This window comes from Danio rerio, chromosome 5, assembly GCF_049306965.1.
Source record: "Danio rerio strain Tuebingen ecotype United States chromosome 5, GRCz12tu, whole genome shotgun sequence".
NCBI classification, from domain to species: domain Eukaryota; kingdom Metazoa; phylum Chordata; class Actinopteri; order Cypriniformes; family Danionidae; genus Danio; species Danio rerio.
This window is the reverse complement of record NC_133180.1, coordinates 36,442,601-36,463,914: the sequence shown is the minus strand read 5'-3', so window position 1 is coordinate 36,463,914 and position 21,314 is coordinate 36,442,601. Positions and strand designations below refer to the sequence as shown.

At 35.6% G+C, this 21,314-nt stretch overlaps 1 protein-coding gene across 9 annotated transcripts in view; it reads right to left on the bottom strand.

Annotated features, from left to right (window-relative positions):
- The window catches only part of stard8 (StAR related lipid transfer domain containing 8), an 87,489-nt gene that overhangs the window by 27,611 nt on the left and 38,564 nt on the right, over nucleotides 1-21,314 (bottom strand). For all 9 annotated transcript variants that reach the window (XR_012405951.1, XR_012405952.1, XR_012405953.1 and 6 more), the window contains 2 exons: nucleotides 17,195-17,266; nucleotides 5,541-5,622 (listed from right to left, as the gene is read on the bottom strand). Coding sequence is in view for 6 of the 9 variants with exons in the window: in XM_021476190.3 (XP_021331865.1) it covers nucleotides 5,541-5,622; nucleotides 17,195-17,266 (154 nt within the window). In the remaining 3 variants the exon portion in view is untranslated. The remainder of the gene's footprint in view (nucleotides 1-5,540; nucleotides 5,623-17,194; nucleotides 17,267-21,314) is intronic.

Genomic DNA, 21,314 nt, shown 5'->3' with positions numbered 1-21,314 from the left:
TCTGACATGCAGATACCCAAGCAAAATAAACAATTGTTGCATGTGATGGTCTCAAGATTTCATCACTGTTAAAGAGACGGCGAGATGCAGAGAATCTAAAGCAGCCAATCTAAACACTAACAAAATTGCCATCCATTTTGACTGGTGAAGTTGAACTACATCAATAAACATAATGGTTGTGTAGAACATGTTTAGTCACAATATAGTGTTTGGTGCCAATGGCCATGGGATTCTGCTGGACATGATGTTTGTTCTGCATGGCAGAGCAAACTAATCCTTGAAAACACAAACACAAGAGGGGGTGTTCAGTGTGGCATTTGAGATAAGGATAATACATGTATTTGAGTTTGTGCACATTAATATATTAACCTAATTACTCTTGGTGAACAGGAGTCAGTACGAAAGCTACAAGGACATTAGGCAAGAACACAAAAACAAAGACTTTTAGCTGTGTCAGTTTTTCCACTTTTTGTCCTCTTTTAAAGAATTAGACAGCAATTCTTGTGATTTTTTATATATATAATAATGGGAAAGTACATATTTAAATAGTGACCAAACTAAACCTCCATGACAATAAATAAAACATGCGAGAGTGCCTCTTTTTTTATTACTGTAGTTTTATTACTGTAGTTCAAGCATTAAAACTTGGCGCTCGCAATGCCATGGTCATGAGCACAACTTCCATTTTCAAAAACCATAAAGTTATTTGGACTTTTATTCATTTAAATGGATGGTTAACTTAAAGTGCGTGGCAATGCTCTAGACCATCATTCTGCAAAAGCATAAAAATGAGGTATTTCCTTTTTTTAAGGGCTTTAAGCACTACATAAAGAGAGATAAGAAAGGGAAAAGGAAATTGTTGAAAATAAAAGGAGGAGAATGTGAAGAATACAACACATTGATTTGAACAATATATATACAGCATTGGGGTGATGTGGTGGCACAGGAAGCACAATTGCCTCAGCAAGAAGGTCGCTGGTTCGAGCCTTGGCTTGGTCAGTGAGCATTTCTGTGTGGAGTTTTCATGTTCTCCCCGTGTTCACGTGGGATACCTCCAGGATGCTTTGGTTATCCCCACAAGTCCAAAGACGTGCTATAGGTGAATTGGATAAGCTAAATTGGCCGTAGTCTATGTGTGTGAATAAGTGTGATGGGTTGCAGTTGGAAGGGCATCCACTGTGTAAAAACATATGCTGGATAAGTTGGCGGTTGATTTCACTGTAGCAACCCAGGATGTGTAAAGGGACTAAGTCGAAAAGAAAATGAATAAATGAATGAATGAATGGCAGCATTGTGGTTAGTTGAAGAGGTCTAGACATTGCCATTACAGCGCCAGGAGCAGTGTAAACTGTTAATATAAGGCATGATTAATCAAATTAATTACTTCCAGGGCTGCTTTACATCGAAGTTGCTTTTTAGCCGCACTATATTGGTGATTTGTAACATCTAGATTTTATGAGGTGGGCTGTTAGCCCAATGCTCAACCTCCCACCTGGAGGACCAGGACACACACACGTGCGCACATACTGTACACTACAGACAATTTAGCTTACCCAATTCTCCTACACCGGAGATATATATCTTTATATATATCTTTAGACTGCACCCCGAGAAAGAACCTACACATAAGGTTGTGAAATAATCAAAATACAAATTTAAATTTTTGCCTCTAACAATTATATAAAAAAATGAGTATAATATAGAATATGGTAATAAAATGATTATTGTCTAATATTCTGACCCCTTTCCAGGAGTCCACATTCGTTGTAAAATTTCATGTGGAAATCAGCAAAATCATGTGACATGAGTTTTTCAGCAGGACATGCTTGATTCATTGATGTATTAGACTTATTAATGTTTGTAAAAGTATGAAAGAGGAGTGGTACTGTTCTTTGCATGTGCTCAACAACAAAACAGAATATGCGCGTGCAATCTTTTAACATAAATGGCCAAACGTGTCAAAATGCAACATTTTTGCCAATTATTCAGATAAACCAGGGCTTCTCAAACTCGGCCCTGGATGTTTAGTGTCGTGCTGAGTTTAGCTCCAACTTGCCTCAAGACACATGCAAGGATGTTAGAAAAAATAGCTTGAATAGCTAGCAAAGTCTGTCTGATTGGGGTTGGAGCTAAAATCTACAGGACACTGGACCTCCAGGACCGAAATTGAAAACACCTGACATAAACCAATATGTCTTATGTAATCAATGAACAAAGTGTTAAAAAAGAAAATGGGCAAGTAAGAGAAGATAATTGTAAAATTGAAGCTTTAATAGGAAACAAACCAAGTGTAATTCTTACAGTGGAGAATATGCTTAAATCATGCAATGTTTGTATCATGTTCATTTTATTAATAATTTTCTAAAATATTTAATTTTTACAATAAATTCTAGCTTTAAGGCATATTCATAATCATTTTTAACATTTGTGATAACAATATCGACAAGACAAAAAAAAAAAAAAAAAACTCTTTAATCGAGCATCCCTATAGACACTAACCCTGCCCCCAATCGTACTACATTTAAAGTAACAGCTACAACAGTACATCAATTCAGAAAATAGCATGCAAATATATACATTTTAGGTAGCGGACAAATAAAGCTCATAGCAGCTTCCAATAGACAGCTGACTGACAGCATGACAAATTTCACCTCTGCATTTTTGATGAGGTAAACTTGGCAGTCTAGTTCATCCTAAAGCTATTTGCCAACATGGCCACAGACTGACATATTCACTGAGGCGGTAAGACGGTCTGCCTCTCTTTGAATTCACTCCATGCACAGTCAGGGATCTTTAAGTGCACTAGCCACCTGCTGTGGTAGAAAGATGAACAGATGAGCTCATCACCTCACTAATGCAAAAAGGGCCATCGGCTGTGTGACGGCCGGAATACATTCCGAGCAATACAAGTGATTCTGTACAAACAAACTGATTCTGATATTGCTGTAAACAGGGAAAACTTTGATGTCACATACTAATGCAAAATGTTAAGTCGGACTAGGGTTGTGTAACACACTTGTACTAAAACAAGGTGCTTGCAGCATTGCATCGGTATATTTATTCAGTGTAGTGCAGTGCAATCTAAATCAGATTTGAGATAAACCATATTTTAAGAACTGAACAAACAGGCTGAGAGAACAAACATATGTCATCATAAATTATGCATTTCAACTGCAATATATCTAAATAATAAAAGTGTTGTACTCAGTAATGTTGTTATACTTTAAATCATGTTACATAAACAAAAGCTACAAGAAACAAGGTTGAGTTTAATGATACAGACTATTTTGCATGGATTTTTAAGTCTGGACAATCTTGAAATACAGTTGAAGTAAGAATTATTCACCCCCAATAAAATATATTATTATTTTAAATAAAAATATTTAAAATAAAATAAAAATTCAAATGGGGGGGGGGCTAATAATTCTGACTTCAACTGTACATTTGGACTATTTTGGCTCATTCAAAACGATGAGGGAGATCAAATGTGCACTCATTCACAACATCCTACAACACAAGAAACAAAACTGTACTAATTTATTAACACTACATCAAAAGCAAACTCTTTTCATGATTATTATTTGTTGTTTGCGAATGGCTCTGAAGCTGTAAGCCTGTGGAATATGCAACGGTTTCTTGTTTCTACATGAAAATGGGCCGCACTCATATTTGATAAATTCATTCAGAGCCTTTTGAAGTTTAATAATCCCATCAGGCCATACTGCAATTCATCTTTTTTGCAGTCCACCAATTTAAGATGATTTAACAGTGTTCAAACTGAATTTAAGACTGTTTAAGACTTTAAGGACCAGTGGGAACCCTGCAGATATGATACAGACATAATGTACTCCGTGAATGCAACTTTGAGCTGACTAATGCTAACATAGAATGTGATGTACACAAGACAAAAGCATCTGCTAAATTCAACATCTTTTCCCACACTCTCATCCATAAAACAGATGAAGCTGTCATTTGGCCTTCTCATATACCATTTTACATTAAAATGAATTAACAGGATTAAAGGATAATTATAATTATGGAGGTGAGCCAATTAGAACATACAGACGCATTCACATCTGTGCTGTTTATAAAAATAAAAACCTTTATTACTTTTCCAGTCACATTTAGCTGCTATAGTTGTAAGTCAGATAACATTTCTATGTTCATTATTAATGCCATCTGTGAAAAAACAATTGATAAAATGTTTCTGATACACTACTGTGAGTTTACCTGCAAGTCCTGCGTTTAGCTGCGTTAGCGCTCGTGCACATGAAGGAGTGCTCCGATGAGTGCAAGCACATAAATGTACATCTTGACCTGCAAAAGTGCTCCTCCATACGTTTACATCCAAGCTGTTCACAAGACTCATCCATCCAGAGAATTTGTAATGTAGTCAAATGTGTACACTTTTAGCTGTGGTTCGCTCCTCTGCCTTTGAATGTCTCTAGGACAAAGGAGCTGCATGAATGCTAAAGCTTTAAATAAAAGTGAAACCATCAATAAAAGCCTGACCCCTATTATGTTTACAAAAACAAAAGCGCAGCAGTTTAGAGGCCATTACTGCTTATTGATGTTAGAATTTACCAGTATTTTGGAATGGATGTTTAAACAGTCTTTTCCGGAAAAATTCTGGAACGTCCTTGCCTGTGTGAACAGTGCTTCTTTGAATCAACCGCTGAAGTTGTTCCAGAAATATTTACTGTGTGAAAGTAGCTCTAATCTACTGAATGTCCTAGCTTCATTCATCAGGCCACTCAGAGTGTTTATTAGTGTTGAGCAGCATTGACATTAGCATTAATCTAATTTTACAAACAAACCTGTCTCAACATATACAGCTTTAAATATACATTTATTTTGGCTTGTATTTTGTATTTCAGATTTACCTGTGTGTGTGTGTGTTAGTGTGTATGTGTGTGTTTCCAATTGTGATTTCAGTTCCTCTTTTAATCCACTGAATTGCTGTGCATGTGCATGTGTGTGCGTTTATCAGTTGCTAACAGTGTGTAGCCACTGTGGGACAAAGGCTGAATTCAATTTCTATCTCTCTCTTATTCTATTGCCTTAGGACAAGTTGCACCCTGGGAAATATAATTTCCCCCTTTCTGTTTATTCTCCATCTTTTAGAAAAGGCCATTCGCTGCAATGTGACTTGTGCAGGTGTGACTGGTCACTTAATCACTTATTCCATATGGAAGGGGGCGAACAAATATATAACGCAGAAAAAAAGAAAGAACCGCTGAACAATGAAGCGCAGGAAGGCCTGCTGACACGAGGCCAGTCGTCATGGTGATTAGAGGAGGTTACTTACAGACTATTGACAGAGGCTCGCCCATGACACGTGACTCATGCTATTTAATGCATGTCATAAAGACTATTATTAGTACATTATGAATTTTCATCAAGTGTTTTTCCACCCCGACAAATGCCACGGGTGAAAGTCAGGTCCACTGGGAGTGAAACTCAGACCGAGGGATTATTGTGTTGGATGGAATAAATTGAAAGAGCTGTAATTAATATTTAAGTGAATATGAAATGGTTACCTGCATAACGCCTTGAGAGAGTCCTGATCCAGAAATTCGTGGTCTCTCCTCACAGCAGAGATCTCAATGGGGAACAGCGAGGCTGAGGGCACACAGACATGCACCAATTTAAAGATTCATTCAACAGCATAATAGGGCTAATTAAAATCTACTGGGACCTAATGTCACATTTAAACGCATGGTCAGTAAAAAAGGACGCACAAAAAGACAGGAAAGAGGATTAATCACATATACATCACAGGAGATGTCATCTTTAACCTACATATAAGAGTCGCATGTGGACATGAAATTAAAACAACAAAGTTGTCTAACCGTACAGTGACGTGATCTAGAATATACATACAGCATTTTTTAAATCAATAATTGTGTCTTATTACATTAAATTTTCTGGAAAATAGTTTGAACCTCGCTGAACCTAATGTTCGCTCCAAAATTACTACAAAGTATTTTCAAATATACACATTTTATGGCTAAATATGTATGCAGTGTAGTGTTGGAGTTTAGGTCCAATCAGTACTGAATTTTTTTAAACGTGAATTTCCAGCTAACATTTGAGCACATTTATAAACACCATTGATTGGCCATTGTGTTCACATTTTCAACAGAAATGACTGTAATTTGCGGTAAAGTTCATCAGTTCACAGAGTGGTTGTAGATTCTGAACAGAAAAAAAAAAAAAAAGAACACAGGAAAGAAGGGATGGGACAAAATATTGATATGCTGATATATTGTCATATTTCCAGGCACAATACATTATTGATACTCTGGCGCCAAGTATCAATATTTATCTAAATGTACGAAAGATCTGAAATAATTAATCAGTCTTTTACTGACTGCAGCATTTTACTGCTTTGGCTGCAGTACACCCAGCCACTCCCAGTAATGCAGTAATGGCAGATCAACAATCCATAAGAGACATAGCGCCGTCATTTAAACTATTGACAGATAAGCCAATGCAATGGTGGAAATCTTATTGATACATACAGATACCTTCTTCTGTTCAAGCTGGACCAAGGTATTAGTGTGTTTTAGAAGTCCTACCTCTAAATCTTCAACTAGATTCTCCCTTACAAAGCCGCTTTCCGTTTGCTAGATCACTTGCGTGTGTGTTCCTGCAGTCAGTGCTCTGAGACTTCACACAGGAATATGAGCTCAAACTATTTCATTCCACCAAAATGTATATTAGATTAAGATAACAGGACATGAACATATAATTTGAATTGATAGTTTAAAAATATTTTTTAATTTGATGACTAAATATCCAATGTTCTCCACTACTGGAGACATCGTATGTGCTCCGAGGAGTCTGTGCTCACATCTATGAGCATTCTGATCAGTTGCTGTTCTATTCTGTATATTCTAGTGGGAATCCATGATTTTGCATTACAGATAAACCAGGGCTAAGCATAATACATCAGTTAAGTTGGGCAAGTTGTAAAAAAAGTGACTTAATTTTACAGAAAACTAGAAAGCAATAAACTGCTATTTTTATTAAATGCACATTCCTTTAAATTGAGATTCCGCTGTTTATGACTAAAGGCTGACTTATACTTCTGCTTCAAGTGATCGGCATGACTTACGGTGCATGCCTTGTGTGTGTGCATTTATATTTCTGCGTGCTGTTTGTGTTGCATTGTGTTGGCTTTTATGTTCCTCAGTTGGGTTAAGTTTCTTCACAAGTGTTTTGTTTGTTTCTAAACGCTACAAGTAGCTCAAACTCGTTCATTCAGAGGCAGGAACCGGTGGACTTGCAACCACTTTAATCATAAGGTAAACAAAACAAAGTCTCCATCTGGGGCTCATTCATGCGACTTGACACTTGTAAACACCTGCTGAATCGGGCTCCAGGCTCTCAGCACCGCCCACGCTCGTCATCCCAGCTACCAAACCGACTAATCACAGTTGCGCTGTGCATCACTTCAACACAGTTACATTTCTTGAGAGGTGGGCATCAGTGTCTGCATCAGTCTACGCGGGCTATGTGACCAGGCAGAGGCTGTGCCGGAGTATACGTGTGATGCAGAAGTATAAATCAGCCTTAATTTAGAGATTTAGAGAACATTTTCAAGGTTGATTGACTCCTATGTGCTTGCTTTACATTGTTTCAATTCTGTAAATGTGTGATTAATAAAAGATATGTATCTTATAACTTTGATGCATTTTTTTCATTCATTCACAAATATAGTAATATACTGATATATCAGAGAAATTAATGATAATGTGATTATAGTGATATATCAATAGTGGAGACAATATACCGTGACAATATTGCATCGCAAGTTAACCTATGTTTCCACCCCTACAGGAAAGTGGACAGAGGGTGGGGTGTGATAAGACTAAAAAGTAAATGTCATATTTGATAGTGTCCCTGTTAGCACAAAGGTTTACTGTGTTTTACTGTGTTTACTGTGTACTGTGTTTACTGCACTAATACTACAAAGTATATGACTGCTCTCTTCAACAGTTTATTTGAAAATCATTTGATACCATGGAAACATACAAATGATTTCCTCACTATTTACTTACTCAAATCAAATTGTTCAATCCCTTTGTGAGTTTTGTTATTCTGTTGAACATAACATTTTTTGAAGAAGGTTGGAAAAAAGTAGCTATCAACATCCATAGGAGCAAAAAAAAAAGAAAACAAAAAAAGCTGATAGTTGTTCTTTCCAAACATTTTCCTTATATCTTCCTTAATGTTCAACTAAAGAACTCCTAACAAGCGAGAGAGAGTAAATGATGACAATTTATTTACTTTTTTTTTTTTTAACTTTCCCTTTAAGCAAAAGGCTATACACTAAAAGCTATGAAAAAACTTAATTGCTCTAAAAAATAAAAAGAATGCTTGCACCGCGGTGGCTGTCTCTTCTTACATTGTATCAGTAATGTTCTAAAAGAATGGATTGAAAACAATTATATACTGACAGCAGCACTATTTTAAATGGAACAGAGAGACAGATTATTTGTTGTGATGTGTGTATACCTAAATATGTGTGAGTATTGTTGTGTGTGTGTGTGTGTGTGTGTGTGTGTGTGTGTGTGTGTGTGTGTGTGTGTGTGTGTGTGTGTGTGTGGTGTTGCTGAGATGTCCTGTTTCCAGCTTTTGTTTCAATCTCCTTCCCCTCTTGAGTTGCAGGTCCAACTAATGACAGTAGTGCAGGAAGACTGTCAGACTGCCACGAGAACAAAAAAGAAATCGACCTGCTGCCAAACAGTCAAATTTAAGTCAAGCTAGGCTTTTCTACACTTCCCACTACAGGATGACACATTAAGTGGCAGTATGAACTTTAAAAGCTGACGATTCTTTTGTTCAATAAGAGGAAAAAAAAATCTTCATACCTTCCCCCTTTCAAACTGTCTTAGTTATGAGTGTCCTTATCACAGCAGTTCAAAGAGCGCAAACAAGTTTCCTTATATACAGCCAAACACTTCTTCAGTTTTCCCTCGCGTTTACTGTTGGTAGCAAATACCCAATAAATATCATTACTCGAATTCAGAATGCAAATTACTGACAACAAAATAACTACAGGCATAGCATTGTGGTCACATTTAATGAGAAATGCAAGCACAAATATAGATCAGAATATAAGATTATCTATTTTGTTTAGGTTTCAAAGTCAAAAGCTGATGTGACAGAAAAAAACCCACACAAAAAAGCAATGCTTTCACCACACATGCACTTAAATTTTTTCTGAAGTGGCTTAAAATGCATGGATATTGATTTATGTGTGTCATAATTTTAACTATGGCACAAAGACAGGGTAGAACAATCTGAGAAGCTTCTTTCTTTTATAGTTAGTAGCGTTTTATTTATAACACAGCTCTGCTAAAATTACAGTCACTGAGTAAAAATGGATCCCGCTCATGACAGCAAATGTCATTCAAAGCAATGCTGAATCTGAATCTGCATGTACCTCATTTCTGTTGCTTCTTGTTGGGGTAGGACACAGATATAAGAAAGCATTCGATTGGTCTGAAGATCTTATGAGAAGTAGTACGTTTTAAGGTGCTTTATGTACGTTTTTGACTCTTCTAAAGCATAAAAATTCCATAATATGTTTGCAGATATTTAAGAAACTTACAAGTGAACATATTGGTTTTCTAAAAAACAATGCTTAAAGGGCCATGAAACCCCCATTTCAGCAGGGTGTTTTCCCACCTCTAGTTTGGAAAAAGTCAGAAAAGTGGGTGTGTCTAGTTCTGTTTGGGTGGGAGTGTCAGGGGAGGGAAAAGGGGAAGGATTTGAATAAAAATGGGAGTTTCCATTTTCCACACAAGCTGATTTTGACCGAGGAAAAACAAACACACAAGCAGGGGAGAAAGACAGTGACTGTGTTTAATGACAATGAAATGTTTGATACCGCACGTCGTATAAGAGAAAAAAAAACTCTGCATTTCTCGGTAACTCAGATGCACTCGGTAGTTAATCCTGTCACAAAATGCGGTGAAAGTTCAACATGACAATCAGCAATAGTTTGCTAGCAGTGTTCACATTTACACTCAGAGAGCAGCATTTACAGCAGATCTTTCAGTCCATAATATTGTAGTGATATATTAATGTAAACTAAGTAACTTAGAGTCATTTTGGCTAAGGTACGTCTTTAAACACTGGAAGAGTACTGCTGACGATACAAACTATAACTTTGCCATCTGAATGAATAAAGAAAGGGCACTGATCGTACACACTTACCAAATCTGTAGAGACAGGACAATCAACACATACTGGAACTGCGTTTTTTTTTTTTTTTTTTTTTTTTTTTTTTTTAAAGGAGACGAGCAGCAAATCTGGATTTCACGATTTCCAATGCGAAAAGCTTTTGAGTAAAAAATTTTCTGTACAAACATATTTCTGCCTCGTGTCGCATGCACGCGAGTTTAGCTGCGCTCTCATAGAGGGAAAATAAAAACAAAACCTTAACTGCAGCACATTTCAAAAGCAACACTGACGACCCGTATCTCCAAACAATTCTTATTTTTTTCACACTTCTTTCATATTAATGAAGCTGCACCGCATACACAATAGCATGCGCTGATTGGTTTGAACCAAGTCTTACTCATGCATTAATGCAGCACACTCAGAGACATAATACAGTACTCTTAGGTACAGACATCCAAATAGTGTTTTTAGCAGTGTGGGACACTGTTTAGCAGTGTGGGACTGTGAACAGCTCAAAAAATGTGTTTTGGTGTTTTGTGACCCTTTAAGTCAGATATTCTGCTTCGAAAATGTGCGTTACGTGCCAGAACGCAGCCTTTGTTTTGATCATTGTAACCTGCCCAATGCCTGTTTAGAAAATTATACTTCAGCACCCAAGGTTGAATTGGTGAAAAACCGCACATTTCATTCATTCAGAAAGACTCCGAAAGCATGTGTCCATGACCGAAATGCAACCACCAGTGTACAGTAGCAGCCTCCGAAATGAGGCAGATTCAGGTTAATAATTAGCAAATTATATAAACATTACCAATGTAAACATTAGGTAAGAAAGTTACATGTTACTGTTTGTCCTAACAACACGGTTCAATTTCAAACAGTTTATTTTATTTTCAAGATCTGAGGTGAACTATGTTGCTACTTTCAGTAGTATGGCAATAAATGTTATGCATAAAGGCATTGTTAGCATTTAACACTGAATAAAGCACATGATGTTTACCTGAGCTGATCATTGTGATAGTTTTCTGTTGTTCACCTGTGAATAATAAAAGTCGTCTCTCATATATCAATTCGAGGTGTTGGTTAGAACAAAAACTCAGTTTAATATGGAAAATATTCATTCTTTCCTTCTATCAGGTGAAGTTGCTTTTAAAAAGAACACGACTTAAATCACTCGCTCCTGTCCTCAATTTGGCAACCTGCACTTGCGTTTGCTTTGATCCAGGAATGCAATACCTAGTTCAACTACTGGGTGTCAAAGTTACACACTGCACCTTTAAATGTTTACATGCAAATGCAGAAGACTTGGATATAAATTTTAGAGCACAGTAGCTTACAGATAACCCCAAGGCTACCATGTTTACATTCACACCACCCAAAGAACTTATATATATATATATAAAAAAAAATAATAACAATTTTATTTCAATCTGACTTCAATATTATCCTTGAGCCTTTTTTTAACAGCTGCAAAAAGACAAGACACATAGCAGCATCCCTGCTGTTTTGAAACAGTGCTAACTTGGAAACATGAAAATTGTTCACTCAGATTTCTTCACTATTTGCTTACACTCAAATCAAATAGTTCTACATCTTTGTAAGTTTCTCTCTTCTGTTGAACAAAACATTCTGTATAATGTTTAAAAAAGTAGCTATCGACATCCATAGTAAAAAAAAAATACTAGGAATGTTGTTAGCTCTTATTCACCACAACATTCTTCTTTATATCTTTCTTAGTGATGACATTTCCAATGTGATTGTCATTTTCAATGTGAGCATCACGTATGCTCTGTCAGTCCATACACTAACCACTATGAAATAACTTAGCTGCTCTAGAAATGCAATACACATAGAACATAGAAATGCTTATGTTGCAATGGTTGTCATTTCTTACATTATATCAATAATGTTCTTCAAGAACGGGTCGAAAACAAACATAAATATACTGTACCAACACCCCCCAAAAAACTTTAAGAACTGCAAAAAAAAAACAAGACACACAGCAGCATCCCTGCTGTTATGAAACAGCGTTAACAGTTTAGTTTCATTAAGGAATGATGGTGAGATAAAAGTTGAAAACTGATTACTTTTAAATTGAAGCTGGACATTAATATATACAACATAGATTTCGGACCAATACAGACCAATACCAATTCATAACATTGATCATGTGATCAGTCACTAGATCAAAGTCTTGCATTTTTTTTTTTACGTTACATCTTTTTTAACATTTCTTGATTATTATGCAAATAATCAAGCAGATGAATGACACCAAGTTCACTCTGACATATATATTGGATATAAAAATATCCTATACGAGACCTTCGCCATGAACAGCAGGAAAGAGCCAGTAACTGGCGTTTCATTAATTCAGCACTTCTCTGTTTCTGTCACAGCCAACTCAGGTCAGGGCGCTTCCAGCTTAGTGTGTGACGCGCAGCAGGAAAATACACAACTCTGTCAGAGGAAGCCAAGCAGATGACGGGTGTTTGTCAGGTTGTTTAAATGAGACAAGTAAACGGAAGTGCTGCCTCATTCAACTTTGAACATTTCATCAGTGTGCAACTGCCAGCAGATTAAAGCTGAACGCTGGCTTCTTGAGACACGATTTTCAAAGTCATCGAAGAACATTTGGATATTACTGTTTAAAAAATAAAGCACTGATGACTAAAATGAATGGCAACAAATCACAGCACATCATATGAAAAACATGCATCAGATGTTAGCTTTAAACAGCATTAAACTTTAAAATTACATTAAAAACCTATTACATTTACAGTCATTAATTTATTAAATTTAATAAGTAAAATATATAATGTTAATTTTGTAATCAAAAATGGCTTAACACAAACCAAATCAGTTTTTTTTTCTTAGATGAGCAAATAAAAGCATGTGCATTCATAGTATTCAGTACTGGCACTTGGTTTGTGTCAAGCTGTATAATGTTTTTTCCCCATTTGCGTTGATGAAATGAATAGTGTGATCAATAGAGTATCATGTAAAGGTTGTTGTAAATGTAAAACTGAGATACTGCAGGTGGGAAAACAAGGTTATGATGAAGTGTTAGAAAAAATCTACTAAACTAATTTAGACTCACCGTGGCATCTATATACTACTGCTCTCAGATCATATAAAGCACTTCATTTATCTTCATCTTTATCCAAGCGCCTACTAAATGAATACTAACTACATTTAGATTTTAGTTTAAACATACCAATCATTCATCTCATGAAAGATTTTCCCTAAAGATAAAACGTAATTTAAAAAGTTTTTTCTTTTTTAAGTTGTGCTATTAAGGACCGGACCCTTTATAAAGCGCATGCCATTATAAGACCACCAATTTTCATTTATATAAAATAAATTAATAAAACTTTTTTTTTACACTTAATCTACATTAGACAGATTGCAAAATGGATGGTCAGCAGATTGAATGGGTATTCAATGCTTTTTGCTACAATGCTTGGAATTACTAATTAACTTTTAATACCCTCAGTGGAAAGCATAATTAGGAATTGACGAGCAATGTTTTACATTCCAAAAACAAGAAACAACAGACCTGTCAGAATCCAGACTCACTAATGAATAGAGGACCAGAATTTCAACAACAAAACACTTATGGTTATTAAGGGCTGGTGTAAATACATTTTTACCAAAAAACATTCTGGTACTAAAGTCATGAGGCACAACCCTAAAAAGTAAAAAATAAAAAATCAGATCGATCTGCATTTATGTGCCAATTCAACCCTGCCTGTGAAATCGGAGTGGGCTAAAATTAGAACTTGTCTGTGGGTTCTTCACCGTCTAGGTCATCATGGGTACACCTGCTCGCACACACACACACAGCATCACCATTACCGTCCTAGAGCCATTGTATGTGTGAAAAGATCAGGCAGTAAGAAAACATAATAGTTTGTTCTTCTGAGATGATGTGCTTTTTGACTGGTGCCTTTTAAATTACACATCTCCACGTGTAGAACACAACAGATGCACACTGTAGAAAGATCTCTGTTAAAAGGAATTTAAGATGCTGGGATTATGGTGATTTTTCATTATAAAAAAAAAAGTGAAAAATTTTTTTAGAATTTGGAATTTGTAAATCTTGCGATTAAAAATGTTTTCTCTTTTTCTGTATTTAACAATAAAAAAGTAGTACTCTGCATTTATTTGCCTTTTTGCAATCCAGCTTAGAAAAATTAAAATCGAGATTGATATATCAGAAATTTCAGACTGTATATTAGGTTGTGTCCAAATTTAAAGATGTAAGGTATAAATGTTGCTGGCCAAAAATTTCCATACTTATGTATCACTATTTTTCTAAATCAAGATATGGGTATTTAAGCAACACATTTTCAGCAGCTACAACCTCTGCTATAGTCAACCAGACAGCTAACTAATGCAGTTTTAGACATGATTTATAAATGAGCCTTGCATATCGTTTTAAAAACTGCATGGAAAACACAAGGTGCCCACTTCCTTCACCAATTTCAATGTGCTTCTGAGCTTGCACTCCAGTGGTATCTGTGGTTGCTAAGCAACCATCAACCGCACTCTCCAAGAAACCACCACAGACAAACCCTCGCTGCAGCTCAGATACAAGCTTCATTTATGAAGAAAATAAAAATGCACCACAGTTTGAGTGCTCTGCCTTTGTCTGAGGTTACTAGTCTAATGCTATCAGTGGACTAGTGGAGCTGTGCATCGGTAGATTTGCTCTTCAGTGGATCAGTGTCTTCAGCATTATCTTTGCATTAAACTGATGTAAAATAAACTGAACAAAAACCTCAACCTCAAACCTCTTCATACTAAAACTAAAGTGTTTTATTCACTAAATAAAACACAGGGCAGCTAGCTCTCAGCAACTCTCACATGGTCGCCCACTGAAGCTAAGCAGGGCTGTGCCCGGTCAGTACCTGGATGGGAGACCACATGGGAAAGCTAGGTTCCTACTGGAAGTGGTGTTATGGTGTTAGTGAGGCCAAAAGAGGGCGCTCAACCTGTGGCCTGTGTGGAACCTAATGCCCCAGTATAGTGACAGGGACTCAGTGCTACTGCTCAGTGTTTGCTCGTCTTTTAGACGAGATGTTAAACCGACTTTGGGTGTACCGACTACTGATGTCCTTTGGGTGTCCTAGGGGTTTAACTCTGGCATCTCTCTCCATCATGGCCTCCTAACCCTTCCATCCAGTCGGATGCTGCGCACTGGTGGCAGATGAGGAGATCCACCCGCCCTACGCCCCAAATTGTGTAAGGTGCTTTGAGTGCCAAGAAAAGTGCTATATAAATATAAGGAATTATTATTATTATTAAAACTCCACCAGCATTCTACACTACCTGCTGGAACGTTCCTCATTTTAATACATAATGGCCTTTCCTCTCTTTTGCTCATCTATGTTAAGCTGCTTTGGCACAATCTACATTGTAAAAATGGTACAGAAATAAAGATAAACTAAATTTAACTGAATATTAAAGAAATGTGTATAATCCACAGTGTTTGAAGCAGATTGGTTGCATCATCACATGACATGCAGTGCATTTGCTGCATTCTGAAAAGTTCAGACATTTTCATCTTGATGTGCTGGAAAGAGCAAACATATCACACCACATTATCTCAGCAACATGACCTCTAATCTCCTTGATATCAACTGGTTTGGCACCTACATTACATTTCATGCTGTAAAACATGCCGTTTCTCCATTTCTTACAAGAATGACATACAGAACACACTAAGGCAGTTTTTGTCCTCTTACAATACTTAGATTTAAGCTTGTTTTTCATCTCATTTTATGTTTAATGTGTTTACGTTTTATGTTATTCAACAAGAAGAGGTAGTACAAACAAAAAGTGCTGATTATACAAAGGAACTGTTTGTGTTCAAAGAATTAAGAGTTAGAGTTAGGAAAGAATTATTTCCGACTAGCAGAAATTAATCCAAGTAAACATACACGCACTTAATATAAAATAACACTCAAGAGATATAGCACTGTTCTTCACTGAATGCTGAGATCCTTTTAACTGTTTTTATCATTTCACCAAAAGTTTTACAGCTGGCTTATTTTTCCCCATTCTCAAGACGGTCGCATTTATACGGTCAATAGCGCATCACATTAAATGTAAAATTTGCTAAACATTATATTTAACAGGGTTTATTTTTAGGTTAAATTTATACATAAATCATTTAAATGCTATATAAATACAGTATTAAAGACAATTCTGAATCTCCTGTTCAGACTCAACATTGTATATCTGAAGCCTTAATGACAGTGAAAGTCATCTAGATATCAAAACAGATCTAAATGTTTCCATTTTGGATCCCTAGTTCTGTCAGTTTCACAAAGCTACTGACTGAGTCAGAAGGCTTGAAATACAGACATATGAATTACGTTTTATTTATTTATTTATTTATTTAGTTAGTTATTTATTTGTTATCGGCCCTGTGAAACTTAACAGCAACTGTCCGCATTCAATTTCAGTATATGGAAAATAGTATTTCCACAGATAAAAGAAGTGAGAGGGTTTAGATGGACAAGAAGGCGAGTAAATTATTACACAAATGTCTCTTTTGGCTGAACCTGGCAATTATTTTGGGGTGGGGGGGTGAGGTTTGAGTAGGCAAAGAGACCAAAAGAAGAAGGTCTGAAAATCTGCAACACCTGAGATGGCAGATGTGAAGCAGAAAAGTGGAATATTTACTGAACACAACCTAAAAGGCATATGAACCAAAAGCCACATGCGTTTCCCCAATCAGTAAACCTGAAATATAATAACACTGAAGCTCTCCGCGGGGGGTCATTTCAATCCGTTCAGCAAAGATAAGGGAAGAAGAAACAATTCTACACCTTTCCGAAGAGATGATATGAAAGGAAACCAGAGGAAAAGAGAAAAAAAGGAAGACAACACTGAGTTACAGAAAGGAGCAGAGGTAAGGGGCAAGTGAAAGAGACAGATAATGGTATGGAAATGGAAGGATGAGTGGACTTCTGTGAGATGAGTTCTGGATTACCTTCATAAAGCTGAGCATACTGAGGAAACCCCGCCGCTCGGAGCCACTCACAGGCGTCTTTTGCCTCCAGCTCTGGAAGAGAGAAACATGAAGGGAGAAAAATCAATAAGATAATATGCCGATTCATTAGGGCTGATTTATGAAAATGATAGGAAGAGAATGAATGCTGTGGTCTTCATGCTATAAACTGGCATCACTTGATTAAAATGAGACAAGGAGAATATATCTGGCCCGATGCTCATTCCACCATGAATAAGAGCTGTTTAAATTTGTTTAGATAATCTGTGGCTACATTATTAGTTCTGTCTATGGAAAAAAAGAAACACATTCAGCTCGACAATGAGAGCGGATTTGGAATATTAAGCTCATTTTACATGAGACTGAAACATGCCATTACTGAAACCCAATAATCTTTGCCATGTGCTAGGAGATAATTTATGATATTCATAATATTATTTGAATAATAAATATTCATTAGTATGGATGTACAATACCCATTTAGGCTGATATCCATTATACCTTTTTTTTTTTTTTAAGGAAAATGTTAAGTGTCACATAGGCAACAAAGTGCATTACAGGGATCCAGTCTGCACCTAAAATGTTCATATTTGTGACCAAAATATAACATTAAGCAATATTTTCAGTGAGATCGCCACTGGTTACCACACTATTAAACCCAAAAAGTTAAGGTAACTCAAACCATTTGAGGAAAACGATTGCAACAAACAATTCAAAAGCTAATCCTAAAGAGTACCCTGAACTTAATTTATTTGAGTAAACAAAGCACAGTAAAACCCAAAAAGTTAAGGCAACTCAAATCACTTGAGGAAACAGATTGCTTCAAACTATTTGAGTAAAAAAAAAACTAATCTATACGAGTACTGTGAACTTACTTTATTTAAATTGAAGTAATGAGTTATTTATTAAACTCATTACATTCAACACTGAGTTCAAAACTTTTTTTCAAATGAGTAGAATTAACTTTCAGTCAATTTTGAGTTAACTACATATTTCATCTGATAAAGTAGACTGTTTGGTTTTACAGTGCATATATATTTAATCAAAATCATCATAACATAATTTACAAATATCCAATGGAGAATCTTCTTTCTGCACAAGAAAAATATATGTTAAATTATATGCATTTGGACTTTTTCCAAACAAAATCTCTTATTTCTTTCCAGCATTGCTGCTCATGACATGCTATTAAAAAAATAATAATAATAAATAATAATAATAAATAATAATAATAAATTATATATATATATATATATATATATATATATCAGGCTTTAGTTGTGCAAGTGTTTGCATGAGAGCGAAGGGCGTGACAAAAAAAAAAACAATAGAAAGAGCTAAAAATAAACACAGCCTACAAAATAGTGTACAAATAGCTTTCCCTAACTTTACTTGAGGTTTTGCTTACGTTAGAGTTTATAGGTTCCAAGGGATGCTGTTGACATAATTAAGGTCAAAGACATTGGCTCAGATTCTGTGTAAATTGAAAACTATAGTCCTGTGAAAAAGACATCCAGTTCCCTTTAAAAAAGCGCAGGCATACACACATTGCACTCATGACAGGATTCCTAAAAGTAAGCATTTTACAACTTAAAAGGCTCATTCTTAAAAAGTTTGTTCTTATGGCAATTTAAAAATATAATTTGGCACCTCGCCCTATCATAGGAGCTCCTTAATTGATTGTTTTTGAATGAAGGCCTGCATTAGTACCCTCACGCTTTTTCATGAGCATTGGTTGCCTAAATTTTTAAAAGAGGTAGTGTTAAAATGTTTTTGTTTAAGCATTTAAAGTTATGAACAAACCAACCAGCTTTGATTGGAAATTTAGAAAAAGTAAACAAATACAAAAAAAATAAATAAATAAAAACATTTAACAACATTTTTTAATTGAAACAAGCAAAACTTTTAATAAAATAGTATTTTATTAAAAATAAAAATTAAGAGAGATACATATTAATCCTTTAATCTACAGCAGCATATTATTTGCTTACTGAGAGATTATGTACATCGTGGTTTTGTACGTTTTTAGCAAAAGCCTCACTGTTAAACATATTAAAAATAGTGAATTGAATGCAAACAAATTGATTAACCAAAATATGATTCATTTACAACTCTCTAACGGAATAGACCTTAAAAATTCCTTAAACTTCCCAAACCTGCAGATTATTATATCTTTTTTTGATCATTTGTTCAAACCCTTTATTTTATAACATCAATTATTGATTAAGTGGGGTAGGCTGTAGGTTGATGGGTGGCATCATTCTCTATTTGCATTTTCAAGTTCAAGAAGCCAGACATGTGATGGACAGCACCTTCAAAACTTGCATGAAATGTCTGAGATCACCATGGAAACTGAAGTGACAGGAGTTGGTACACCAACTAAAAAAACAACCAAAACTGAGAAAAGCTCAGAAATAACTGGCCAAATACAAAAACAACCTGGAACTGATATCAAAGTTTTAGAGGTGTGATTGAGCGTCTAGGACAAAAACATACAGACGGCAGAATATAGCCTAAAATGAAGTTAATACAAGAACTAAATACAAATGACATCCTAATAGTAATATTACAGAAATGTACATATGTATATAGTAGAGTTTTCATTTCAAATGGTAAGTTGCACTGTGAAAACAAAATTAGCAACTGCAACATTTAACCTTTTTTTCCATTTCAGTGTTTCCTAGTCTTACATAACTAATTAGACTTATGTAACTAATTCACCAAACAGATATGTCATCTCCGATAACACTCACAAAAGATATGTGAAAGTTTCATATTACTTACACATGCTTATTTCAAATATTTGAGAAAGACACTTGTCAAATTTTATTTTAGAGATCAGACGTGAGGTTCAGCTGTGTGCTCTTCATTTTTTCTGTCTGATTTGGGCAGCTAATATTGCTAACAACTGCTCTGACTGACTGTTTAGACAACACAAAAGCATTTGCTTAAAGGCGTGTGACGCTTCTTAGTAACGTGGAACTGATCCACAAATCACAGCACATTATGTTAGCTGACCAATCAGAGCCTCTTAAGGGCGGGCCTTTCAAAAGAACTAGGAAATATGAAAGTGGTTTTCATGTTAGTGGATTAACTGTATAAAATCAAAGATATTTGAAAAAAATAACATGATTTTCTACAAATGAAGCATGAGCATACATTGCTTTGCATCTTATAAACACAATACCTACACTGTGGACCATCTCTTTAAAACGTGTGTTTTTTCTTTAAGTGAACTATTACTTTCTTATTCTTCAGGTGGATAATCCATCTGTAAACAATATTAGTTGAAAAAAAAGTTTGTTTTGGTAACCTTGTCTTATCATTTGCATCTGCATTTCAAGGGGCGGCCCTTCTCTATTGATGTCGACGTTTGGCGGCTTCTGCCACAAAAATCTTTAGCACAACAACATACTGAAATAAGTCAGCAAATTCTGGTTCACGCTGGATTTAAAGAAAGCAAAAATAGTAATATTTCTTCTGACGCACATAGTTGGATACAAATTCCCATTTACCACAGCGAACAGTTGTAACTGCATTATTTTACTTGCCTTACGATTTTAAATGGTGACTGCCTCAACAACCAGACCCAAGCAAAAAATACAAAAATGAGAGAAAATACCCTGACAAACTCAATCCTGACAATACATCAGCACGATACAATCAACAACCAAAACATTGAGATGCAATGAAACCAATCCCATTATAAAACATCTCATCTCATTATAAACATGATCTAAACCTGTCAGAAGAAACCTTTTAACGGAGGAACTAAAACACCTGAGAGAGAGAAACAGAGAGAGAAAGAGATTATCAGTGAAATAAAAGGGAGATTCACATCTATTTGAACTTCAATCATGTCTTTAATATTCCAGTAGTGATCTCTATCATTCTATCAAAGGCAAAGGAGAAATTACACACTTCATATTACAGGAGCCCATAGATAGCTTTTGATTTTGTTGGTGTCAAACTGACAAAACAAATCAACTTACACAGCAACTAGTAAACATTCATCCTTATATAAGTAATTAGCCATGACAGTTTTGGGATACAGTTTGATGAAGTTAGGAAAACATAAATTTATTGTTAATTCAATATAGTG